The sequence below is a fragment of the Acanthaster planci genome, linkage group LG13, assembly GCF_054643075.1.
Source record: "Acanthaster planci isolate LZ-2023a linkage group LG13, COTS_SCS, whole genome shotgun sequence".
Classification (NCBI taxonomy): domain Eukaryota; kingdom Metazoa; phylum Echinodermata; class Asteroidea; order Valvatida; family Acanthasteridae; genus Acanthaster; species Acanthaster planci.
Genome location: NC_141789.1, coordinates 6,671,716 through 6,698,448, shown reverse-complemented (window position 1 = coordinate 6,698,448; position 26,733 = coordinate 6,671,716). Strand labels below are relative to the sequence as shown.

At 43.3% G+C, this 26,733-nt stretch overlaps 1 protein-coding gene and 1 long non-coding RNA gene across 14 annotated transcripts in view; one reads left to right on the top strand and one right to left on the bottom strand.

The window, feature by feature from the left end:
- LOC147796945 (uncharacterized) overlaps nucleotides 1-11,436 on the bottom strand; it is a 44,854-nt gene extending 33,418 nt beyond the window's left edge. Inside the window, exon 1 of the long non-coding RNA XR_015427481.1 lies at nucleotides 11,328-11,436. This is a non-coding gene — a long non-coding RNA (uncharacterized LOC147796945). The remainder of the gene's footprint in view (nucleotides 1-11,327) is intronic.
- kctd9 (potassium channel tetramerization domain containing 9) overlaps nucleotides 1-26,733 on the top strand; it is a 189,986-nt gene that overhangs the window by 150,045 nt on the left and 13,208 nt on the right. For all 13 annotated transcript variants that reach the window (XM_087144849.1, XM_087144853.1, XM_087144852.1 and 10 more), the window contains 2 exons: nucleotides 11,852-12,153; nucleotides 21,492-21,641. In XM_087144849.1, the coding sequence (XP_087000975.1) occupies nucleotides 11,852-12,153; nucleotides 21,492-21,641 (452 nt within the window). The remainder of the gene's footprint in view (nucleotides 1-11,851; nucleotides 12,154-21,491; nucleotides 21,642-26,733) is intronic.

The following is a 26,733-nucleotide window of genomic DNA, read 5'->3' as shown; positions in this document are numbered from 1 at the left end:
CAAATTAAGAAAGCGTCCAGATTTAGAAAGCATCCAAATTTAGAAAGCATCCAATTTAAGAAAGCATCCAAATTAAGAAAGCATCCAGATTTAGAAAGGATCCAATTTAAGAAAGCATCCAAATTAAGAAAGCATCCAGATTTAGAAAGCGTCCAAATTTAGAAAGCATCCAATTTAAGAAAGCATCCAAATTTAAAAAGCATCCGAATTTAGAAGGCAGCTGATTTTAAAAAGCATCCGAATTTAGAAATCATCTTGTCTTTTTTACCTTACCTAGCCCCCTGCAGGCCTGAATAGTTACCGGTTATAGGACACATGCGTATGTATTTCAAACTCTAGCCTGGTTCCCGCCACACAATAAGCCATTGCTGAAGGCACACCAGGGATGTAATAAAATCTGGACTGCTATGCAGCATTCGTGATGTGGATGTCATTGAAGCTACTGGAAGTAGAGTGACAGCTTATTTACTTTGTGGAAAATATTTGAACAAACCAATGCTAACCCATGGAATACTCCCATAATCTTTGAGATTTTTTTCAAAAATGTTCAATAATTTCTGTGCACCACATTCAATTACTGCCATGGGGTTACAGTAGTGATTAGATTTAACATTTTTATAAGGTCCACAGTGTGCCTCCAGAAATAGCATATTTGGTAGTGGGAATCAGGCTACAGTTTGAGATACACACGTGCATGTATTACAACCTACAACGGTTCGGACCTTTGTAAATTCGGTTTGGGAAATGCATTTGATATTTTAAAGTATGCCTTGTCATCGCGTCTGGAAACAAGTTTGATTTTTAGGAAAAGGCATTCGGTTTCTAAACAAACGTGTAGCAATCTTTTTGACTCTAATTTTGCTTGTAATTGACCATCAATGTTGTAGTCAAGACCAGGCAGTTCAAACCCAAGACCAATAGTCTTGAGATCAAGATCAAGACAACACTTGTAAAGGATGAAAATTATCTCTCTGTGTTGACCTACAACTGTGAGATTAACCTTGGGTATGGGCTATGATTGAGTTTGATATGAGGGTTTTGAAATTTATTTTGATGTTGTTTTTTTAATTTGTGTTCTTCAAATTTTGTACTTTTTGCCTTACTTTAAATTTCACAATTTTCCTGGTACATTGCATGCCATCTATGGAACTAAAGCTACAATAAAAGTGACAATTTAAACTAGTTTTGGCCTGTGTTAAGATTTTCAGGAATATTTACAGAGGTGCACCTGGCCCTTAAAATATTCCTCGGTCTGAGGAAAATGCCATGCTGTTCTGCTATCCCTAAGAGATCTATAGTGAATTTGTTGCAGAAGTATCAATAAAAATGGCTAGAAAAAGATGAAGATGATGAAGGCAGACGTTGTTTGTGCCTTATTACTGATACTGGTTTTTTCTGGACAAAAAGCAAACACTGCAACATGTTTTTGCTTCCAGTTTTAGCATCCACATACTGCTTATGGTCCTTGAACGCAAACTGGATAAATGCTGAATTGGCAGACACGCCTCAACTGGAAAGAGTACATACCAATATGCACGAGCATTTAATAATCTTAAGATCAAGACCAGTCTTGATGACTACAACACTGTTGACCATGCCAGATCTAAACTCTAAGGGACTAATCAAGTCGCGCATCCTCTGTAAACTACCACTGTCACCAATCTGCCAACTGACCAAAATCAAGACCCCCATGATGAACTCAGTGAGTGCATCCAACCCCTGTTCCCCCTGTGAACTGTACCAAGTTCACAATATCCTCAATCATTCAAATCTCCTCTACATCATGGAGTCATGTAAAACCCCACCCACACGGGGACTACACTGCATCCCCATTCTTTAATCTGTACCAAGTGTATGCCTTCCTGTGATTTGGGCAAAACCATACTGTCCCCACTCAAGTACATGTATGTGTTTTACACGGATACACATTGGGGTCATAACTCCAGTCAGTCACCCCCCATACTGAAACCATTCCGAAATATTGTAACTGCTCAAAGGTGTTCTGGTAGTGGAGAGTGGGAGGGTATTTTGTAGCAGTCTAACTCAGCAGAGGTGACAAGAAGAGGCAGAATGCGTGCAGAAGTTCGACAGTGAGCCATGCAACGAATGCTTTGAATGGTGGACTGCCAAGTGGTTAGCCAATCAAACGATATATGCAATTTGATTCACCATTGGAACATCTGTCCCTCCTCCCTTCAGCCAAAGGGCTTATTTGGAGACAAACACCAGAAAACTATTGTATCTACCAATTATCACACTATTACAGCAAATTTTGCCAGGCATACATGTACACTGTAAAGTCAAAATATGTTTATGACATTTTTCAACCTGTTCTCGGAGGGTGCTCAAGAATTTCATGAAGTCTTCAGTCCAAGTTGTGAAAAATACTGTTGGACAGGGACTAACACTGTTGAAATGAGAAATGGGTTTGTGTGTACACCATGGAATCAACCTCTTTTGGGCGAAGTGTGGTTCTTAAAAGAACTGGTGAGTGTTAACTCGATGTTTCAGCCAGTGTGCTCTGGCTGTCCTCAGGAGAGTGTCCTGAGGATGGCCAGAGCACACTTCAAGCTTCAAATCTTACTTACCACTGTTGAAACAAGGTTCATATCTGTTTGAGTAAAAAGACACTTCCGGTTTTGACCAGAAGCAAGGGTCACATATTTTTATACACAGGACATAAAAATGAAGACCTAAATTGACCCTATCACTTGCCACATAAAGCAAGACAAGGGGTAAGTTCATGTAGGTAATTTTTATATGGATTTTTCAAGATTAAAAATTAAAAAACAGAAGAAAAAAAAGAGTCAAGTTGTGGAGAATTTTGAGTATTCTCCAAATATTTTCAGTCTTGAAAGTATCTTTCATCAGGAGTAGGGTACCTCAAACCACAACTTCAGAACAAGTATTTTCATGTACAGTGTATGTTGTGTATGGACTATGGACAAACAACATAAGACATTCTGCATATTCTAATGTGTTTGTGCATACCTAGTCTTAGTTCCAAAACCTGACTGTCGTTGTGCGATTATGAACCACCACTGTTTGAGGTTTCTATATCCAAATGAACCATTATCACAGGAAGGTCAGCAAATAAAAGCAAGGCTGTCAGGACTGTGAGTGAGACTTTTGATTCTTTTTCTCCCCAACATCGTACTGAAGCAGCATTTGCTTTTGAATTCCGTCCCCCCCATTCCAAAAGCTGGATACGCGACTGGCTTTCTGCTCTCCTGGTAGCAAGTTCCTCCACTCTGTATTCCTCTATTAGGCAGTGACACAGTTTGTTCTGCACGTGGTCTTAGAATGGAGTAGTGGTCTTCCCCAAAATCAGACTCCCGTGCTGACTTTGCTGAAGAGTATTCTCTTGGGAAGACGGTCTGACGTCATCCTACAGACATGACCGAATAATCTGAGACAGTGCTCTGCAAGGACGGTGTGCATACTCACATTTTGAGCGTGCTGCAAAACTTTCACATTTGAATGTGGAACATACGCTGGTGGGTAGCAGCTAAGAATATGCCAGGAACACAGATAACTGAGAAATTGGAGCCATTTTGCTGTCTGTCATAAGTTGCGTGCCTCACATGGAACAGTTACAATGTGTGATATTTCTGCTAACTTTAGCACTCCAATTTGTCCTTTTCCCCCTGACTGGACATAGATAGGGTGAAAACTCATCAAGTAGCTGAATATAGGTAGTTGTTCAAAACTAATCCATCAGTGTAGCTGAAAGGCATATTAAAACCAACTAAGCACAGCAGTTTGACATATAGATATTGAGATTTGAGATCAGGATGTCATTTTTTTATGTTGAATGATGTCATGAACTAACATAAATAATTCAGTATAAGCTTCAAAGGAAATTGTTAATTGGCTCCCGCAACAGTCAGGGGAAAAAACAAAGAAAAACATAGGCAGTGCGCAACCAAATTTGTCAAGGGGCGATTTTTGATTGTTCACTTCTGTACAATGACACGGCAACAGCAATCAAATGAAATGCAGGCTCAAATTTGTCTTTGGCTGTAGAGGGGGCCAATGTAGTCTTAAAGCCAGGAGTACTGCACAGAAAGATAGAAACGTTTGACGTGTGGCAGTCGGCTTTTAATGCTTTCATGTCAATTTACATTTCTTAGCACCCATCCCATTGTATGGAGCTTCTTAAGTATGCAGAGCTCATTTTCACTGCATCCATTAAATTCGTAGAGTTTGGCTTGCAAGCTTATGATGAGCTATTTTGCCTTAGGCGTGAGGTCAAAATACAGACAGTTAGAAACAGTTCAACAGTTGGTGTTAATCCCCCTTCATTCCGTTCGTCTTTTGGTGTGAGACATTTCAATAGTTTGAAAAGAACTGTCGGCCCTGGTCTGTCTAGCTTCACAGGCAACCCTGACAACATTGGAGTTTGTGGCTTACACAGCCGTAGTTGTGAACAATAGATTCTATTCAAGGAGAACTTAAGTGGCCCCGTTCAGCCTTCCTGGGCCGTAAGGATTAGTGGTTAACACCTTGTGATAGAGATGCACAATCCACTGCATTCTAGGCTACAGACATTTCTCTAGCTTCAGAAACGTTTTGAGTGGGTACTTCATGAAAAAAAGACATCACCACAAGATCATTGTTAGTCTTTGAGCATTTTTTAGACTGGAAAATAAAGACGTTTATACAGGAGTGACGGGAAATGCCGAACACGGTTGCCTCATTTTACTGCCTGATCTATCGTCTCTGAAAGGAAATATCCACATAGACACAATATAAATAAATTTTGAACTGCAGTCATGTGAACCATATTCTTTGAAGGTAATAAAAAAGTCAAACTCCACATCAAATAGTGTTGCAAGTATGTGTCAAGGTTCGGTTCTATTCAGACACGGCTCAGAAATTTTTTGCCAAACTTCGGATCGGTTGGGGTTCGCACATGTACACACATGTAATCGTACAATGCACAGTGATACATCGAATGGCTCGCTACAATCGTGCTGCATAGGCCTATATAGTATTTCTGTGTATAAAATTATGAATCTCCTGTCTCTCCCCATCCACGAGCAACTTTGATTTGAACACATTTTTTTTTCTTAACTGTTTCCCCAGAGTTTGTTTACAAGTACATTCTATATAAAGTTACTGCGGAGGTGTGACAGTTTCTGACCATGTTTTGTCGACCAGAAGCGGTTGTGTTCGGACCACGCTTGACTCAACAAAAGGATCACAAGATATGTGCAAATAGAAAAAAAACAGCATGCTTAAATAGGACTTTCTGCCTCCTTCAGTGCATAATACAATATTAAAAAACAAATTTTGCGTGAATTGTGTTTTGGGTTATTTTTGCAAAATAGATTGAACTACGAAAATGGCTTTCATTGTATATCTGAGGAGGAACTTTTCCAAGGACGGTGTGCATGTGACCAAAGGGGCAATTTTCCATCAGCCTCTTTAGCATTTTGCTATTTGAGATTTGGCAAAATTCCATTACAACGCATTCGCACTACGATCAAACCCTTCATGGTCAAATGAAAGGCAAGTTAGGCCACTGTGCGAACAAAAATCTCCTCGTGCACTGCGCTGAAGCACAGCATGCACCGAACTACTGGCAAAATTTTTATCTGGGGATGCCTTGGATCAAAGGCAAGTCCGACTGTTGTCAGCATCCAATCAAAATTTGTTTTGCACGGCCATTTAGGAGACAATTGGCCTAATATGCAATGTCATTACCCTAATATGGAAAGTAAGGGCATGGCTATCGGAGATTGGCAAATATAATAATAAATCTGAATATACATGAGCAGGATTGGATGAAGTGAGAATTTAGAAATGTTATGCAGCAACAATGCCGTATGTTGCATGTTCTTGGTTGATTTCTGAGTGATTCTCACCGCATGCTTTTTACAACCATCTCATAATGCGGCCATTGTGAGTTTCAGTATGTTCATGCACATGTGGAGCATGCCATACAACTTGTAATCCATTTTTTGCCGTGTTTGTTTTTTATTAATTTTATTGTATGTATTCCCGCATGTCTTCAATGAAATGCCTTATTAAAGCCGTACATCCGAACCGAACAAGTGCCTTGTTTGATAATTTTTGCCTCGATTCGGCGGTTCGCCTGCAGCACTAGATTAAATTGTGTTTATTGTTTTAATTTACTGTGCATTAAAGTTTAATAGGTAAAGTCAAAAACCAGAGATTAGTATAAAACCCGACATGTTTGTTTTTCCAACAACAATTTTGTGCAGCCACAAAGTAGACAGAGTCAAAAGAATCGTACGTACAAAACATATTTCAATGTGCACGCATGTACTGTTAACTTCAAGAAAAAACATGTATCCTTAAATCGTGCAGATGCAGCCGCGAAGTGGAAAGCGCGAAGTTTGTGCACGTGTCTTCCTCGATCCTACACATGAAAACCTGTGTGTGCGCAACGCTGAGTGCCAGCTTGTGCACACGGGCAAAAAGAGAGGTTTTATCTGTAACTACATGTTGGCAAACAGTACGCTACATCATGTATGATTCAGGTAAATACTATTTTGAGTTAGTATAATTGATTTGACTCACGATACCGAGACAAAATATCAAAATTACAGGGTATCGAGACCTGAAAAGACTGGTCTGGAAACTGACAGCGCAATACAACTACTCAATACATGTGTTTTATCAGGATGTTTAAAACAGTCTGCCGATCATGTGGTAATGCGGTGAGCTGTCCATTGTTTACTGGAAGCTGCAGAGTGCATGGTGTACTCGACTGCAACGGTTTGGCTAGCTTTGCTGAAGCATTCATCTGTTGTTATAGTATTTACAAAGCGTTGAACGCTTTCAAAACATTTGTATTTTGACCTCATGCCTTAGGCAGGAGCTAACCCTGCACGTTCATGGGGAAAATTGATTTCAAACTTTGGCTTACAGTTGCGACGGCAACTGTCACTTCCTCGTTGCAAAGGGTGTTCCAAATAATCCTCAACCCACGTATCATCCAAAACGTCTCAGGCTGGGCCACTGCTTTGTAATTCAGCAACAGGCTCCAATTTCCCCAATTGTAAATTTGCACACACTTGGCAGAAATCCATGCGAGCTGGCCATGGGGCCACCCATCGCCGATCAGCCGGCCAAATGCATTTGAGAATGGGTCCCAATGTCGGCACCTTGGCAAACCCATCTCGTATGCCCCTACGTGGAGCCCCATGTTAATGATGCGTCCACCAAAGCGAACTGGTATGCACCGTTGCAGCATATGCCACTGAGTGCCAATTCCAAGCCTTTCCCAGTCAGCTAAGCCAATTCCTTTCGTCCTTCTAGTGCCAATTAATGTTTAACTTTAGCGTGAGTTACTTGTTGACTATCCTATTCAGAATGATGCTGCCATTTTATTACACGGTTTCTCAGAAGGATTCACTTTAGAGTACTTAGGTTCCTGTTTACCTTTCAATTCATGATGCTTAGTTTTGGCGGCTGAGCGCCCTGATGTGGTACACAAAAATGTATCCTCCAAAATAGCCCTTGGTAGAATTGTTGGTCCATTTGTTGAGCGACCTTTTCCAAACTGTGCACCCCTATAGGTTTAGTTCCTAATCATGAGCCGAATTCGTTTTTGATTGCCCTTCTCCTTTCCAGCTGGGCAATCAACTGATACCTTCATTGACAAAGATCTATGCGCAGTAAATTATGCTATGTTTGATGATGCTGTTGCCTAAGCTGTTAGCGTGGGTGCAGGGGCATTGTTGGCTAAAGTGGACATTAAATCTTCCTTTCGTTTACTATGACCAATATGTATGCCCAAGTGATTATGAACTGCTTGGTTTTGCATTTCAAAGCATGTTTTATTATGACTGATGTGTGCCAATGGGATGTAGCATTTCTTGCTTGTTATTGGAGAAATTTAGGTCATTTTTCGAATATCAGGTCAAACTAGTTAGCCAATCGCAATTCATTATCCATTACCTAGATTATTTCTTTTTTATTGAATCATCAGCTGTGACCAGTTATTGTCCTGCTTTCCATCCCTGTGTACAGCAGTAGGGGTCGCGCTAGCCATTGAAAAGACTTTTTGTCCGGTCCAACAACACTGGACTTTTTGGGTCTATAAAATAATGCTATAATAACAAAAGCGGTGAGTGTGCCAACTGACAATGTGCTCGCCACTTTGAAACTCATCGAGCAGGTGTTGTCAAGAAGAAAATTTTCCTTTGGGTTTCTGTTCTATGTTCTCACAAAGCAACAATTTCCCAACCGATATCGGATAATCAGTCCACACCCGTAGTCATTCATTTCTCCCCAGAGCATTCGTTTAAAGGAGTCAATTAACTGGTCTCTGGTACAGTTTCTTGTATTTATCCAAACATTTGGGCCCATTTTTCTGCCACTTTGATGGGAGCCCACTGACACAGTACCAGTTTTATGCGGTATTGTAACGGGACACCAGTACATAAATAATCACAAGCAAAATTGGCTTCTGATTTCACAGTTGTATTTACAGAAAATGTTCCAACAGAAATGGCCCAGGCAAAGCAAAGGGACAACCCGGGTGCCAAACCAAATTAAGGGATAAACTAGACGGCTTCCAACAAACTTAATATACAAAAGTAACTTATAAATTATACATGATTGGTAGAAAGCTGTCCAGCAGGGTGTGTCTCCAGTCACAGTTGGCACAGAAATGCCTCACTCGTTGTTCTGTTTAAATGGTGCCTTCAGCAACTCAGGCTATTTGCGCCAATAACTGTACGTTTATTCATACACTTTATTAATCAGCATCACATTATGGAGTTAGGGAGAAAGTCCAGTTTTAGAGGCAGGAGGAAACCGGAGTACCTGGAGAAAACCTGCGAGAGTGAGTATGGACTGGAAACGAAATGCACTTAAAGCCTGGGCCAAGCCAGGACTCGAACCCTGGCTTCATTGGTGCAAAGCGAGGAAAGAACCGCTAAGCTAACCTGCTCCCCCATCCTCACTCGTTCCTGGAGACACCAACTTAAGTAAGGAAATTGTAACAAAGAACATTCTTTTGCAATAGCTGGAGGCAAATAGGAACAAAAGAAAGAACGGGTCTGGACAGAGTGGCCAAGACCACTCTGGCACTCCCAGACCCACGCCTAGTTAAACTACAAAAGCAACAAAGAGACTATATAAAGAAAGAATGGGTCTGGCCAGAGTGGCAAAGACCACTCTGGCACTCCCAGACCCACGCCTAGTTAAACTACAAAAGCAACAAAGAGACTATATAAAGAAAGAATGGGTCTGGCCAGACTGGCAAAGACCACTCTGGCACTCCCAGACCCAAGCCTAGTTAAACTACAAAAGCAACAAAGAGACTATATAAAGAAAGAATGGGTCTGGCTAGAGTGGCCAAGACCACTCTGGCACTCCCAGACCCACGCCTAGTTAAACTACAAAAGCAACAAAGAGACTATCTAAAAAAAGAATGGGTCTGGCCAGACTGGCAAAGACCACTCTGGCACTCCCAGAACCACACATACACGTAGTTAAAGTACATTCATGCCATAGAAAAGCAACCCTGGATGAGAGTTATTTCCATTAAAGTATTGCAAAGAGCTCTTGCATTTCTAGGGAACCTGCAATCAAAGGCCATTTCTTTCACATTGGGGCTGCATCTTTTGCATTGCATATGGGGATGGCCAGTACTGATATTCAGTCAGTGAGGTGCTGGCGTTCTGATGCATTTTTTGTATAATACGCCCGTTACCACTTTGTAGTACTAAGATGTGGCCTGGAGTTAGCCATGACCTGACCAGCCTAAACTAGTGGTCAGGGCTAGCCCTGATTGTATACATTTTGTTAACACTTCTACTCCAGATTCCATTTGGATCATCAGTGACTCAATTATTTGCCGGGCAGAGAGTCCTCTCCATATTTTTGTATGATGGCATGCATTTATCCCTAGTGGGTAACCATATCTTCACGTCCACTTTGAAGGAGTGTATTTTGTCCCATATTGCTAGTTGACTATGTCATTTCCTAATCGACCTGACTGTCTGTCTCCTTGGGCTTGTGTTGTGTGGGTGGTAGTATTTTAGAAGGCAGACAGCCAGTAACTTAACTCCACGTATTTATTGGACTAATAAACTAGTTAAATTTTTGTAGTGCTCGCAAGTTTCATGAGGCTACGTTTTCCTAACTGAATGTACTATCTGAGGGAAGCTGTCTTTTATTCATGTTTTCTGTCTGTTTGTTGTCATTGCCATATATTTCAATGTCATATATTTCATTAATATCGTGTATGCTGCTGTGGCTTTGGGCACATGGTTGCCTGTTATTGGTCTGGCCAGATGTTTCTCTAGGCCATGTTGCCCTCACTGTCTTGCAGTTATGTGTTTAGGAAATGTTCATTCTAATGCCATGTTTTGTAATGTATGCATAGTGTTCATGTATGCCGCTATGGCTTTGGGCCTTTGAAATTGTCCATTCCTGGGACCGGTGTTGCCCATTATTAACCCTAACAGTCCCGAATGCTACAAAGTACTACTTAGTAGTAAAATGTAGTACTCAGCCCTGTCGCTTGTAAGAGGACATGACATTATTATTCTCTGAAGCCATAAAACACAATAGAGAAGACAATGTACCGTACAGTGCTGTGGCACTATGAATGCATGGTTTCATTGTTCTCTGTACGAGTAACAATGGAATAAACCTAGCCAGAAATGTAATTTGTAGCGCTAGGTCCTTCAGGCTCAGAGTGGTACTAAGTATTTATACGTCATGGACATGAGTATTTGCGGTTCTGAAAAGAACCAGTAGTACTCAACGTTTCGAGCAGTATGCTCTGCTCGTCATCAGGAGAATGTTTCCAAAAAACTGTGTGCACCTGATTATATATGCTCTACTGGTGGCTATACTATACTGCATTATGGACATCTACACAGAACAAAGGAACTATGAATTTATACACTAAAAGCATGAATTTAAGAATAAAAACAGGAAAAGTGGAGAGTTGGGTTATATGTATGCAGTAAAATAAGGAAACCTATTCTTGAACTATGCGTACTTGAGAAGTCAACTAAACTTTGCGAACAAGAAATAAAGTGAATGTATATCAAAGTAAGGAAATTCTAATTCTTTCAAATCCATGGAAATAGAATAATTCTCTAAAAAAAGAAAGTCATCAAAATGGTGATCTTTGCTTAATATGCAGTAGCTACAACAACACAGAATCTAGGTTTCCCAAGACTATCATCAATGAATCCACTCATTCAGTAACCAGAGTAACACTTGAGCTAACCTCCAAATTAATCAGAAAGTGTTCACAGAGGCTACGAGACTAAGAAACTTTAAAGATAAGAACAATTACTAAACATCATACATTGTAAATGAATTCTTACCCCAGTCGAGTCATCCAAGAAATCTTGAGGCAACTGAGTACACCTCATACATGTGTGGAGAATAACGCAAAATGCTATGTGTGGTCTGAACAGTACCAGTGCTGGTGGTGGAATGACTCACTCAAGACAAAGGCTAAGTCTGAGGTTTACCTCAAGGGTCAAGCAAGGGTGCTGCGCCGAGGGATATGTAAATGACCTGTCGCAATAACAATTGGCAGTTCAACTGGCATGCCCTATCTCTGGTCTCAGGAATAAAACACTATTCTTTGGCTGTGGCGTAAACACAATAAATTGTCTTCGAAGTCCCATTATTTTGAGTCTGAGTGTAAGGACATGTAATAACTGTTGAGTTATTTGTTTTTGATCAACGAATGTTGATCTTTGATAGCTGTTGAATATTGTAACAGATGGTATTACTTGTCACTTGGAAAACTGAAGTTAACGTTATCTCTTGTTTAAATTTTTGTAATGATCAGGTGGTTGATAAAAAGCTCATGGGCTTATGAATTTGGGGTTTGTTTCAGAGTTCGGTTTACCATGGCACAGTTCAGTTGATCATTCTGGTGCCTACTTAATAGACAGGAGTCCGTCGTACTTCGAACCTGTTCTCAATTATCTTCGACATGGACAACTTATTCTGGACAGTGGACTTAACCCAGCCGGTGTCTTGGAAGAAGCAATATTTTTTGGTATCACATCCTTGTACAAACCACTGGAGGAAATGATTAAACTCAATGAAAAACCAGGAGATCATACAGCAATAACAAGAAGGGAATTTGTGTTGATGCTTCAAGGGAGAGGGGCCAACTGTGAGCTCAGATGTCAGGTGAGAAAATATGCAAATAGGATCTTATCCTCTCCCTGTTCTAAATGTGTATGTGGAATCCTGTCTTCATTGCCAAGGCCAGAAAAGTCATGTAATTCCATTTGTAATTTTTTTCATTCAATCATTGTCATTTGTTGTGGGCTTGAAATAGTTCAAAGTCATCAGTTTTCTCAGGTCACATATTTTAATAAACGGTAGAAATCAGTGGGAAACCTAAGATGAAATTTCTGTTGGAGCATCCTGAATAACACATTTCTCTAAGTGGGCAGATTAACTGGTTTGCACATAGGTTGTGCACATTTTAAAATTTCAAATGGAACGGTAGGGTCAGGGGGCACAAACTTCCATTTTGGACATGCAACTCTCCCCATTCTGTAGCTACACCCCAATCCAGTAGTTATACACCCAACTGGCATATATAAATAATGGTCAGTGAAAACTGACGCTAAACTTGGTGAAGGTTGATGTTTCTATAACTTGACACAAAATTCCCTCAAAATTGAGATAGGTATTGCCCTTCAAACACAAACCACAAAACTTTGCTTCTCTTAGACTTGATTTCATGTTTTTATTTTTAGTTTGTTTGAAATAAAAGGTACAAAGTAAACGTTTTATTGGAGTTGACAAAAAAAGAGGGTAAAAAAGTGAAAAATATTGGAAATCAAAACTATGCAGCAGAAATAAATATGGCTCAAAATATGATGTATTTTAAAAGGAACCTGTAGTTTTATAATTCTTTGTCAAGTCAAAGACCTTGGTGATCAATCACACAGACTTCCTTGATATTTGCTGAACTTGTTTTGTAATATGAGGAAATTCCCAAACCCAATGTTCAGTGTTTTGGTCATGTAGTTTGTGTGTTACAGGCCATTGAACTGTTGACATAAATTGTTACTGTCATTTATGAGTACCTTTGTCATTGGATAGGAATGTCAGATAGAAACTTTTCACCTTCAATCAAAGCTCATAACCTAAGAAACATCTTCCTTGCAGATTTTGTATGTACAATAGCATTCAACATGAGGACCTTTGACCCCTTGTGAGAAACGGTTTGTAAAATTTTGCCAAAATAAAGTTCTAAGCATTAATTCTTACTGTGCTTGCAACATATTCAAATGGGATGTCAAGGTGTTTAGATTGGAACTATGTTTCAAGGAGAGCAGGAAAGTTAAACTATATTAAACCGTAGCAGCCAATCACATCTCACCCCTATGTACATGCATTGTCTGCATGCACCTAGACTCCTCCCCATGATATAGCTCACCACGGGGACGTCCCTAAATTTGACTTGTCTCCTAAACTGTCTGAGTCGCACTTTTGTATACTGTAGACCCCATCACAACAGACAATTATTTTGTTGTACCGTGGTATAACACTTTGATGAATGTAATGGAATGAAGTGAAATACATTTTACTGCACCACAGTGCATTTCATTTCACAGCAAAGTGATTCATTTGTTGAACAACTCAAGCAACTAACCCACACCCAACAGAAGAGGGTGGGGCAACACTAAAGCTTCACATATTGGGCAAAGAATGCTGGGCAGCAACAAGGGTCTATTCAGCACCCGCATGGCTGTAGTACATAGCTGCATCAATTTGCAACAGTGCAATGCAGAGTGATGTTCAAATGAATCAATGCAACAGCAGAGGGTACTCGACATGGCTCAATTGCTTATACTACTATATTACACAGCACAATGCAGAGTGAATGCTTGACTATGGAGATATAGAATGGAGAAAAGAAATTTCTGAGAGAGATAGTAGTAGGTTCAGATGATCCAAGTAGGTCGATCACACTCTACACTAGGGAGAAAAGGGAAAATAAGTAGGGAGAATAGTGAAGGAAGCAGGTGACAAAAGCAGGCCGACTTGTCACATTCTTGAACAAAGTATTGAGTTTCATAAATTCAACTAAAATGAATAAGTTGTAGGGATTACCATTTCTGTCCTGACATTTCCAAAAAACCTTTCAAAAATCTATCTAATTCTGTCAAACATAACATCTGAAACTGGGGGGGCCCTCATCAAGTCCGTGGTGACAGAAATGCAGGAACCACTGTAATTCCACATGCGCAGAATGTTCCATATTTTTTTATGCTGATGCTGTCCTACACAAACATCATATTTGTCATCCTAGCTGCTTTGGAAACGAAAGAAAATTCTCTTAAAACCCAACTTGCTGTCATCTGCTGACATGACCATGAAATTAGGACAAAAGTGACCCAGGTACAAAAAGTAATGATGTAAACAACAATGGCAGTCATATCAGAAATAGTGATTCTCTGTCCCCCACAGAACATCACATGCAGTGGAATGACACTTTCAACCGTGGGAAAGATAAGGTGACATTCCCCCGTGGGATGAATCACTCATGTAGCATGGCAAACATCGCTTACACTTTTGCAATTCAGTGTAGGCTGTTTAGTGGCATTTGATGTGATCGATTCTGGACCATGAAAAATTCACAGTTTATTACCGTGGTATAACAAATGTATTCGAATCGTGTGTTCATTTGCCCAATTTTTATTTTTGTTTATAATGCTAAATTGGCCCTACGTAGCTCAAAAGGCATTTTGCACAGTTTAATGCAGTTTGGCTTGAATACTACTCTCCTTTAAACTTATTCCCCATCCAAATGCCTTGGAATCCCATCTGAATAGTTTACAAATACAGGGATTATACTTGGGAATCTCTTGTAGCAAAATGTAAAAAAAGAAATTGTGCAACCTGTGAGGGTCCTATGGTCAAATGTTATTTTGCTCAACGTGTTGAATTTTAAGCTTTTAAATTGTCACATAATTTGTAATAAGATTCTTTGGTTGTGGGCTTTGAATGTAAGATGAATATCATCTCTATCTGACATTTCTGTATAGAGATACAGCCATACAGGCATTCAGAGTTAATGGAGAACAAATGGAAAGGTCAGAGTAAACCACTTGACCCCCCTCCTCAAAAAATGAACTGAAATTAGGATTCTGGAAGTTTCTCATATGATCAAGCAAGTCCACCGCAGTCAACTGACCAAGACAGTTACTACATATGAATATTTCCCCAGTGCTCTATTGCTATTTGCTAAATAATTCATCAACCATAGTGTGCCCCCATCGGTCCATCCCAGGTGTAGATACTGCCATGTTCGTCCTTCTTTTTTGGGGCGCTCTTGCTTAGAGATGTGTCTTTCGACCTTCTCGATTTTATCAAGTGTTCCATCTCGCTAAAGCTGATCTTTTTGTATCACTTTTATGTCACATTTGCTTTTATGTCAAAACATGTATTATTGCTGTATCTACATTGTTACTTGTACGACAGTCCCATTATTTGTATGGTGCTCTTCTTAGCAGAGTCTGTATTTTACAGGTCTTCATTGGCCCCCTTGTTACAATAATTTTATTCCCTGGGTCAGTTGTCACCTTTATAGTGCATTTCTGGTTATGAGTCCTACAGCTTATTTGATTTTTTCCCCCGGACACTCATGCTCTCTAGTTGTTTTGTTAGTCTCCCTCACCATTACTTTTTATGGCACATCTGGGCACATCTGCTCAGAGCCGATATCAGTTCCAATAACTCGGTAACCCCACTGTGATAACCCCATTTGCTTTCAGTGTGATTAACACCAGTTCAGAAGCTGGGTGTCTCGGTGGCTCACCATCCTGAGCAACACACGGGATCAAGAGGACCGGGCTGACGTCGCCCCAGTCCCCTGTTTGAAATAGGGCTCTCTGAGCCCTTTTCCCAGCCAAGGGATTGGAGGCCACTGGACTGTTGTGAGGTAGCTGTAGCGTTTTCGGTATCATTGGATAGTATGGCATTGAGAACACCCCACAGAGGCGAGCCCATGCCTCTGATTCTGCTTGCTTCACACCTCTACCATCCAATGCAAGAGCACACAGGCGTGAAGCATATTAGGGCGAAAGCATGTGCCATTTTCCCATCACTTCTGGGGCTGTCCCGTTGAAAGAGTCACCAGAGTGCAGATCAATCATCACAGCCAGAACGGCCGAACCCACCTATGCTGTCAAGGCTCCCGCAAGCCCGCAGTTTCACCCACCCGGGTCTGGGCCCTCCACCCTGTGCACCAGTCACCTTCGTGAGTTGGGTCTACCAACCCTCACTGCTTGGTGGCCCACAACCTGACCAGCCTGCAGACGCTATCACCAACCGTACCTCTGCGGTGAATTTCTCCTTGTCTCTCCTGGCCATAAGAAGCGCAAACAATCATTGTCCTCTTCGGCAGGGTCCTCCACTAAGAAATCACGCTCATCTGGGCAATGGGATGCTGCTTTTCTCGCTATGGCTTTCCAGTCTCTTTTGGGCACTATCTCCAGCCTGGTGTCAGCCATTAGCAACCGAGACAACCCTCCGCCGCTATGGCCCCAGATCTGGACCCACTCCCTGCTGTGCTGTGGCCACAACCTTCCCCACCAAAGAATCCTGCCTATGTCGCACAAGCCTCCATCTTCAACGCTGGCTCAGATGCCCTTGCTACCGATCACCATGCTGCCGAACCTGCTCTACCTCCGGTCTCGTATACCTAAGGAGACTTGCACTGCTCCTCCTAGGACGTCTGTGAATTTTCTTCTAGGGAAGGCAACATCGACTCCGTGGCAAGCCTCACTCCTCCCAAGTCCCGTCTTCGCATACGTCAGCATGACATTGTTGAAGTCCTAGGCCTCCCTACTCCACTGCCAACAAGCCACCCTTCTTTCAAGCAGCATGCGGCCAGACTGGAGATAACTCTGCCCATCTTCACAGTCCTCCTTTTAAACCGCTCTTGCGTTGAGACATTCAAGGTCTTCTATTCCACCAAAAGTGGCATACTTTCCCAGGGATGGGCACGAAACTATTTTCAGTTCACCAAGTCAGACACTGTGGACTTTCTCTCTATCCCAGACCTTCTATCAGCTGCTAAGGACAAGATAGTCACCGACTCACAATCTCGTCCATGTGGAAATGAACCATTTCTGGACAGATCTTAAGCCAAGCTGGACTCTATTCTAACCAGGCTCGACAAAGCTTCACGTCACGGCTTTCACTGTAAAGCCTTTCTGTCCTTTCTCACGGAATACCTGTCATGTGCCTGTGAGGACGATTCACCCTTGGCACCGAACCTCCAGCCGTTACCCTCTGGCCCCTTGAAGAGAACATCACTCTGGCTCTCACTCATATCCTGCCCGCCAACACTATGGCGACAATGCACATTCCATATCCAGGTTTTAAAGATACTTTCCAAACCTTCCCATCTATGGCAAAGACAAATTTGCGGGTCAGTTCACCAAGACCCTGCAATCTGAGGCTAAGTAGATCAAGCCATCTCACAAGATTTCATTCCTGGATTCTCCTTTGCCCCCTGCACGATCCCATCAGCCAGCTCCAGCCCGCTGAGCTCCTCCTCCACCTAGAGCTGCTCCACCTCGCGGTCAGGATTCCCACTATTCCTTGAGCTCCTTTCGTCCCCTGACCTCAAGAGACAGCTCCTCTTTCAACTACTCCATCAGCTCACTATTGGCCCCTGCTCCTGGGCACGTTGGGGACCTACTGTGACTTCTCACTGGGCTTTTGCAGGACATCACGTTGGACAGTTGGGTTCTTGAGACAATCTCCTTCGGCTACTCTCTCGAGTTCACGAGCACCCATTCATCCAACCCACGTCCCCTGTCTGACTCCGATCCCCATGAACTCCAACCAAAGCCAGACTTTGGAGTTGGAAATGAGCTCCCTTCTATAGAAATGAGCCATTGCCCCAGTCTCTCATCCATCCTGTGAATTTTTTTTTTTACGTTCTTCCTCACTCGGACGAAGGAGCTGAACTCTTGGTGTCCAATTCTCAACCTCAAGCCACTAAATAAATTCATCTGCCTGCGGCACTTCCTAATGGAGACCTTGCAAACAGTCACCCAGTCCCTGCTAATTCCAGCCTGGGCCTCTACAGTGGATCTGAAGGATGCCTACCTGCACATTCTGATCCACCCCAAGGACCAAAAGTTCTTATGCTTCATTTACGAAGGCCAAATCTTCGAATTTGTGGCACTTCCCTTTGGCCTTTCGACGTCCCCTAGAGTGTTCATGTGCATTGTCAGGTCTATCGTGGCTCACCTCCGTTGTCGAGGCATCCTGATCTTTCAATACCTGGATGACTAGTTCATTGTCTGTAGGTCCGCATTCAAGGTTACAGCTTCCACTCATCTCGTCTATGACCAGTCCACAAGTCTTGGGTTTCTTGTAAACCATGACAAGTCATGACCTACCCCACTCGGCATTCAACCTACCTTGGGGCAACTCTCGACCTCCAGCAGGGCATCACAACTCCTGCTCTGGATTGTGCATTGCCAACTTTATTGCCTGTGTCAGCCTCTTTCTTCCTTGCCACTCGGCGCGGCACTCATGGCGAGTTTTGTGGACCTGGTTCCCTTCTGCCATGTTTACATGCATCCAATTCAACTCCACCTGCTGGCATTCTTCTGCCCCAGTCAGGACCCAATAGGCTTGACTGTGCAGGTTGCGAAGTTCATTATTCCACAACTGCGCTGGTGGCAGTCAAGCCCAATCTCACCAAAGGTCTTTTCTTCCCGAGACCTGCTCCACAGCTCGCCATCACAACTGACGCTTCCCAGTGGGGATGGGGTGCCTCCCTACCTCCTTTACAGGCATCAGGGACTTGGGTTCACCGCTTATCAGGAGTCACATCAATATCCTGGAACTCCAAGTGGTGTTGAGCGCCCTTCGCCACTTCCATCTGTCCATCGAGAACAAACGCATCCTCATCTGATCCGACAGTGCAACAGTGGTGTCTTACATAAATTGTCAGGGGAGCAGGCACTCCCGAAGCCTTTGCCTCCTTACAAGAAAATTACTCCTCTGGATCTTGGACCATGGGATCAACCTCCAAGTGATGCACAGCCTGGGATCCAACAACACCATCGCTATTTCAAAGACACTTTTAATACACGTCTGGCAGGGCATAGATCCAAAATTAATTAACACCATCACTGATGCACTCTTAAGGGGAATCATCCAGCCAACAGAGTGGACCCTTCACTCAGAAGTGGTATGCTCAGTCTTCGAGGCTGTAAACAGACCCCACATCGACCTCTTCTTCTGCATGAGGTTCCACGACCCTCAAGCTTGGGCAACCGACCCTCTCTGTCTAAGCTGGACAAGGAATTTTACTTATGCATTTCCTCCGATATCCCTGATCCCAGCTGTACTCTCCAAAGTCGAATGGGAACACTGCCAAGTCCTCCTCATCGCTCCCTTCTGGCTTCGCCAACCGTGGTTCCCACATCTCACTAGACTTTTGTACCAAACTCCTCTAATAACTACTGCTCAGGCCAGACTTCCTCCATCAACCGGGCTCCAGCATCCTCGTCCCTTGATTAGAGACTCTTCTCCTGACCTGCTGGCCATTGTCAAATGATGGTTCTGCTCAGCTGGCCTTTCTGATGATGCTGCCACAATGGCCGCCAGAAGCAGACGACAATCCAATCGTGTAAAGTGTACAATAGCAGACTTTTGCATTTTACTTCATTGTACACAGAACAAGGTGTGGCTTCGACCAATGCATCTCTGAAGGTAATTTTAAGTAGCTGATTTCTTCATACATTTGTTCAACTCTGGTATATAAGTTACAATTGTCTGCAGTTAACCGTTCTGCAATCCCTGCCATTCACTCCAGCTTTCAAGATGAATCGTCCATATCAGACAAACATCTCCTTCACGACATGTTCATTGAGCGTCCTCTTCAAGGCTTCTCATCCCCTCATGGAACTTTCCTTGGGTTCTAGAGCTTCTCGCACTTCAGTCCTTCAAATCTGTGGTTATGCCTCTCTTCTCCACACTTCAGTGAAGCTGGCCTTTTTCGTGGCAGTTTCTACATCTTGGAGGGGCAGTGAACTTCACACCCTATCCATTGCTGATGGACATATCCGCTGGGAACTTCTTGGCATATGTCTCATCCCTTCCTTTGGCTTCCTCATGAAGAACCAAACTGAGTCCCTTCTACCCTCCGGACACTTTTATTCTTGACATCACCAAACACTCAGGTTCTTCATATGACAAACCCTGGTGTCCGGTTCGAACTCTCATATGGTACCTTGCTAAAACCAGAACTCTCCATGGTGCTTCTTTTCAACTTTTCCATCACTTCGGTTAAGTGTCATTGGCCCACGTCAAGAGACACTATAGCCAGATGGGCTGTCTCTGCCATTAAAGTTGCTAATGCCAAATGGCCATCCCCATCTGATGATGCCACCAGTCTCCACATCCAGGTGCACGACATCAGAATAGTCTCTACCTCATGGGCGTACTTCTGAGGCATTCCCTTGGAGGATATTTGCAAAACAGCCTGCTGGAAGTCGCCCTCAAGCTTTACGTCATGTTACCTGACTGACGTCTTGCAGACTGACAGTATCCATGGCAAAACAGTTGTGACATCCTCAACATTGGGATTAACTGACCACCACTGAAATGGATGACTGGAAGCACCCCATCCTTTTGTGAGTCTCTACACTAGGTTGTTTACCATCATTTAACTCAAATGTGCCCTTGCTGACCCACCTCTGAGATCCTTTGTTAATCTGCGTATGTAGTGACTGCCTGGGTAAGTTGACTGCAGTGGACACTCCCCCCACAGGCCGAGTGCGGGAGGAATCCTTGAGGTCATACTTACCCAGACAGCCACAGCCGTCCCATTTTCCCCACTTTTGGCTTGGCACCCCTGTGTCTCAGAAAAAGGATGAACGTGGCGGCATCTACGCCTTGGATGGACCAACAGGGGAGCACTGTGGTTGATAAATTATGTAGCAAATAGCAATAGAGCACTACGGAAATATGAATATGTATTGACTTTCTGGGTAAGAATGACCTCGAGGACTCCTTCCGCACTTGGCCTGTGGGGGAAGAATTTCAGCAAATTTCAACAAAATCTGGGAGATTGGCCCAAGAAAGTGTTTGGTTTAACATGGAATGATCTGAAAACAAGACTGGAATAGTTTACAAACTGGGTGTGCTGTGAGCACAAAACAACAGCTTTCTCTGGGCTGTTGATCATTGACACTTCACTTAATCCAGCGACAAACGTTGAACAAGGTGAACTATGTTTTTGCTTGTGTACTTGTGTGTTATTTTAAATAATGATTGGCCTGTGCTTTTGTCAAAGTATGGTGTCACTGTTGAACTGGGCAGTTTCCCATATCTGCAAGCACATTTCAGTAAAGAATTTATTCGTGCACCCAACCTTTCTACCTACAAGTAATTTTTCTATTTAGCAGGCACATTTAAACTCAGCTTATTGCAAAATGACTATTAGTACGTAACTTTTGAATTGTTTGTGATTTCAGGGGATGAATTTTGAAGGTGCAGACCTATCTAATCTGGATCTCAGATACATCAATCTGAAATTAGCAAATCTCAGCAAGGCAGATTTGTCCGGTGCTAATATGTCATGCTGTTGTCTGGAGCGTACAAACATGGCAGGGGCAAAGATGGATGTAAGTTGTGTTCCTGGGTCAAAACAATATGTACTAGGATGATTTATTGTACTAATACATGTAGGTGTGTTCAGTGCTTTGGCCCATGGAATGGATTGAATGGCATGTATTAGTCCATTCATATTTGATAGACATTTGTTGTGGTAACGTACATAACTTGATTGTTTTGATGTTCTTTTGCCCATTTTGACCATGATCATAAACTCATCGTTACAAACAGGTGTCTCCCAAGTAACTGGAAAGAGGTTGTGATTTTTCCATTATTACAAAGGGATAACTCGGACCCCATTGATTTTCAGCATCACGGCCTGATTAGTAATCTTCTGTATTTATGGAAGCTGACCAAGAAAGCAGTTTTTGACCAGTTTCATAGCACATCATAATGAATTCATTGTACCCATTGTTACGATTGGCTTATAGGAAAAATCACAGTACAGAAACAGCCCTACTAAGAGTGCACAATGATGTCTCCTGCTTTCAACCTACCCCAAACAGTCGCTAAATATGCAAATTCCTTTGCGTCTGATTCAATTTGCTAAAACTTCTTATCAACTGTAGTGCGCCCTCTAGTCCAATGATGCATAGCGGAATGGCCACCATGTTCATCCTTCTTTTCCTTAGCAATTCTAAAAGGATGTGTCTTTTTGACATCCTTAAGTTTCCATTTCCTTTCCACACCTTTGTGATATTCTGATCAAACTGTAATGTATTGTAATGAACGTACACTCTATATTTATGAGTTATTGTGTGTATTTTTTGTGTTGGTGGTATTTTTCTCTTCTCATGTGTGTGCATTGTATAGATTGTTGAGTCTATGCTATTATACTACCAAGCCATGCATAGGGTCAACAGGGTGACCCTGGGATTGTTGGGGGTTCTGCAAGGCCGTGCAAGTGATCCAATACCATGGTCCCCCTCTTTCCTTGGTATATATATATATATACTGTAGGGTCAACTAAGAGACCCTGGGTTTGTTGGGGTTCGCGAGGAAGTGCAAGCGTTCCAAATTCCGCAACCTCACATTCCCTTATAGACCGACAGAAGTGGCATCTGTGCTATACTTGTGAATCCGCGGCTAACCCCTGCTGGCAATACCACCTTTGGTTCAGTTCAGGGTTAGCCCATGCCATGCTTCAAGGGTCTGAGCTGCAGTGCATGCGGTATCCAAACACTCAGTTCCCCAACGTAACACTGAAGCATCGCAGTCAACGATACTGCAGAATGGCGCTGCACTTGGGGTCAAAATTTCCCCCGCTAGCTGGGTCTGACTCTCCACGGGACAAGGCAACACTGCTCTCCTGAGCGGTCCCTGCACAGACAATACCGGGCCATGTGGGCACACCATCACCATCTTCTACGGGATCTAAGCGCAAGAAGTCTCACTCCTCACACAAGGAAGACGCTTCAGCTGACATCATGTCAGCGGTCCACATGCTCTTGGAGAAGCTCTCTTCTATAGCCAGCCATCTAGAGCCCTATCCTGTTCCCCCGGCGATGGCTCCAGATCTGGACCCTTTGCCTGTGGAACATCATCCTTATCCGAACCTGCATTCATTGACAATCTGATCTTGCTATGACGGTTTCTTCCCTTCGACTTACCCAGGTTCTGCCACAGACTACAGCTCACTTCCTACTCTGGCCCTGGCCACTCAACAAGACATGACAACGTTCCTCCTTCCTCCGATCAACTCCAGATGGAACGGAATACGTCCTCTGAAGAAGAGGATATCTCCTCCGCATCTTAACCCTCCTGACACATGGCTCTGTCTTCTTCAGAAAGATATCATACACATATTTGGGCTGCCTTCTAATCAATCTACGGCTGAGGCCTCTTCACATGCTTCCTTCAAGCGCCACCCTGCTAGGTTGGAGGCATTAATACCGATTTTCCCGGAACTTCCACTTGACTGCTCATGCGTCAAGATGTTTAAAGTTCTTGCCGGTGCCACAGAATGGCGTCCATACCCACTCAGAGCATGGACTTATTTCCAGTTTGCTAAAGAGGACTTTGACAACTTCCTCTCTGTGCCTGAGATTCCATCTGAGGCTAAAAATATTTTTTCTTCCAACACTCACAAGCCTACAGGAAAGTTTCCATTTAAAGACAGAGACAAGTGTTTCATCAAGTCTTGTCTTGCTAAACTCGACAAAGCTTCACAACGTGGTCTTTGCTGCACTGCGTTTATGGCACTCCTCTCTGAGTATTTGGCCCAAGCGTGTGACAAAGATACACCAGTTACTCGGGACTTGGCAGCTGTCGCACTTCAAGCACTCGATGAGAAGTCAACTCTATTTTCGAGCAGTTCGTTTGGATCTCCGTTTTAACCACTTCTGCACGCAGATCCAACACCTTAGATGCCATGAACATTCCTTATGAGGGAGTCTAGTCAAGACTTCAAGAACGTCCCCTTTACAGCAAAGACCTTTTCGCTGGGAAGCTCATGGAGATGATGGAGTCGGAAGTTAAGTGCATGGACACAACACATAAACTTAGCTTCAGTGAACCTTCACTGCCGGCTCAACCTCGCCAATCCCATCCTTATGACCACCGGGTTAGACCCTTCAGACCTCCGCGTCAGGGCAATTCTCGTTCCTTTTGCCCCTTCCTTTTTCATCAACCCAGTTACCAGACGAATCGCAGCCCTCCATCCTCCTCTCGACCTACGACCACCCCGGAGGAGCTTCAAGGGAAGAACTACTGTGTCACACTACCCCCAACCTCCAGGAGGTAGACGCCACTGACTAATCAGACTGGCCTCCACCTGCTGATCCCAGACCCGTTGGCAGGCAACTCCAACTCTTTGCAGGGTCTTGGAAGAAAGTCACATCAGACAGCTGGGTGCTCGCGACCATTCATTACGGATACACCCTCTAATTCACATGCACCCCTCTATCTGTACTTATCCTCTGTCCAACTTCAGTTCTTACCAACAGAAGCAAACATCAGGCACTGGAGCCCGAGATAGACTCTCTCCTTTAGAAACATGCTATCTGCCTGGTTCCCAAATCTCAAGCAAACGGGGGCTTCATTTCAATGTTCTTCCTCACTCCAAAGAAGGTACTCAACAGCTGGCGACCTATTATCAACCTCAAACCTCTTAATCGGCCCAAGGAAATTTCGCATTGAAACCCTTCGGATGGTCACACAATCTCAAAAGATTCCATGTTGGGCCTCTTCCATAGACTTGAAAGATGCCTACCTTCACATCCTGATTCACCCACGAAACTACGATTACCTATGCTTCCTATACAATGGGAACCTCTTCGATTTCATAGCTCTCCCCTTCGGCCTCTCCACTTCACTGAGAGTGTTTTCAAGGATTGCAAAGATCATCGTTGTTCACCATCGAAAGCAGGACATCATGCTGTTCCAGTACCTGGACGACTGGCCGATCATTTGTAGATTGTTAAAAGAAACAGAGGTTTCTACCCACCTTACTTGCGACATCACGAATCGCCTAGGCTACATTATCAACCATGAGAAATCAAATCTCAATCCAACACAATACCCGGCTTATCTAGGGGCACCTGTCGACCTTTACAGAGGTATATTCTCACCAACGACCGAATGCATTGACAACCTTTTTGACAGCGTGAAAGTCTTTTCTAACGAGCAGTCGGCTGTGACCTGCACCTGGCTCTGTGTCCTCGGTTTGATGGCCAGCATAGTGGACCTCATTCCCTCTGCAGGCTGTATATGCGTCCACTACAACTTCATCTTTGTCGCCCCCTTCTGGCCACTCCATCTGACAAGACTTTTCATTCGGGGACCGGTAATCCTTCCATACAGAGCGGATCTGCTACATCAACCAAAGTTAGACGTCCAACGTCACTACACCTGACCTGTTGGCTATTGTCAAACAGTTCTTCATATCAGCAGGACTTACTGATGAAGCTGCCAATATGGCCTTGAAGAGTGGACGCTAGTCTTTGTGCAGCGCGGCATCTACGACTTCAGATTACGACATTTTACTTTGTGGTGTTCAGAGCAAGGTCTTGCTCCGACCGAAGTTTCTGTGACTACTATAGCTGATTTTTTCATGCACCTGTTCAAATCAGATCTGCAGGTTTCAACTATCCGTAACTACCAGTCAGCCATTGCAGCTAAACATGATGGCTTCTCAGATAGCTTGACCGTGTCTAACAATACTGCTCATAAACATCTACTCCGGGGAAAGTTTCTTGAATATCCCCCGACTAAGAGACTAATCCCTTCATGGGACTTGTGAGCTGGTCTCCAACTACTTGCTGGTCCCCCCTTTAAGCCTCTCGGCGACGCATCATTGAACCCCATGGTGTTTGTCTCATCCCAATGCTGGGGTTTCTCACCAAGAACCAGTCAGTTTCCTTCCATCCTCCTGACATTTTTGTACCAGACATTACCAAACACACTGGGACTCCTGACGACAAACCATGGTGCCCAGTGCAAACTCTTAAATGGTACTTTAGCCAAAACCAGAAACTCAGAGGTTTAACTTTGCAGCTTTTCACTGCAATAAAGCCTCACTGAGCTGCGACCAGAGACACTTTAGCCAGATGGACAGTTTCGGCTATCAAGTTTGCCAACCCAAATTGGCCGAACTCTGTGGACAATAAAACACTATGCCTCATCAGAGCTCATGATGCCCAAGCAGTTTCCACACCATGGGCCTGCTTCAGGGGCATACCGATGGAGGAAATATGCAAGTCAGCATACTGAAAGACCCCATCTACTTGCACCACATGCTACCTCACTGATGTTCTGAAAAAGGATTCTGCACATGGCTGAGCAGTCCTAACATTGGCCACATCAATGCCGAAGGGTTCCTCATCAAAGCGACCCACCACTGGAACGACATAACAACTCCATTATTAGGTGAGTCGGTTATAAAGTTTGGACAATTTCATACTCTTTTAGTGCACATGTTATGTAGTGCGTCCTCGCCGCACCCCCTTCAAGGGCTCAGTGCTACTCTGCATATTTAGCGACTGTTTGGGGTAGGTTGAAAGCAGAACACTCCTCCTTCCAAGAAAATGTGGGTGAGGTCTGCTATTGAATACCTACCCCAAACAGTCGCCTCCTTCCCATCCTTCCCCACTTTTGGCTAGGATG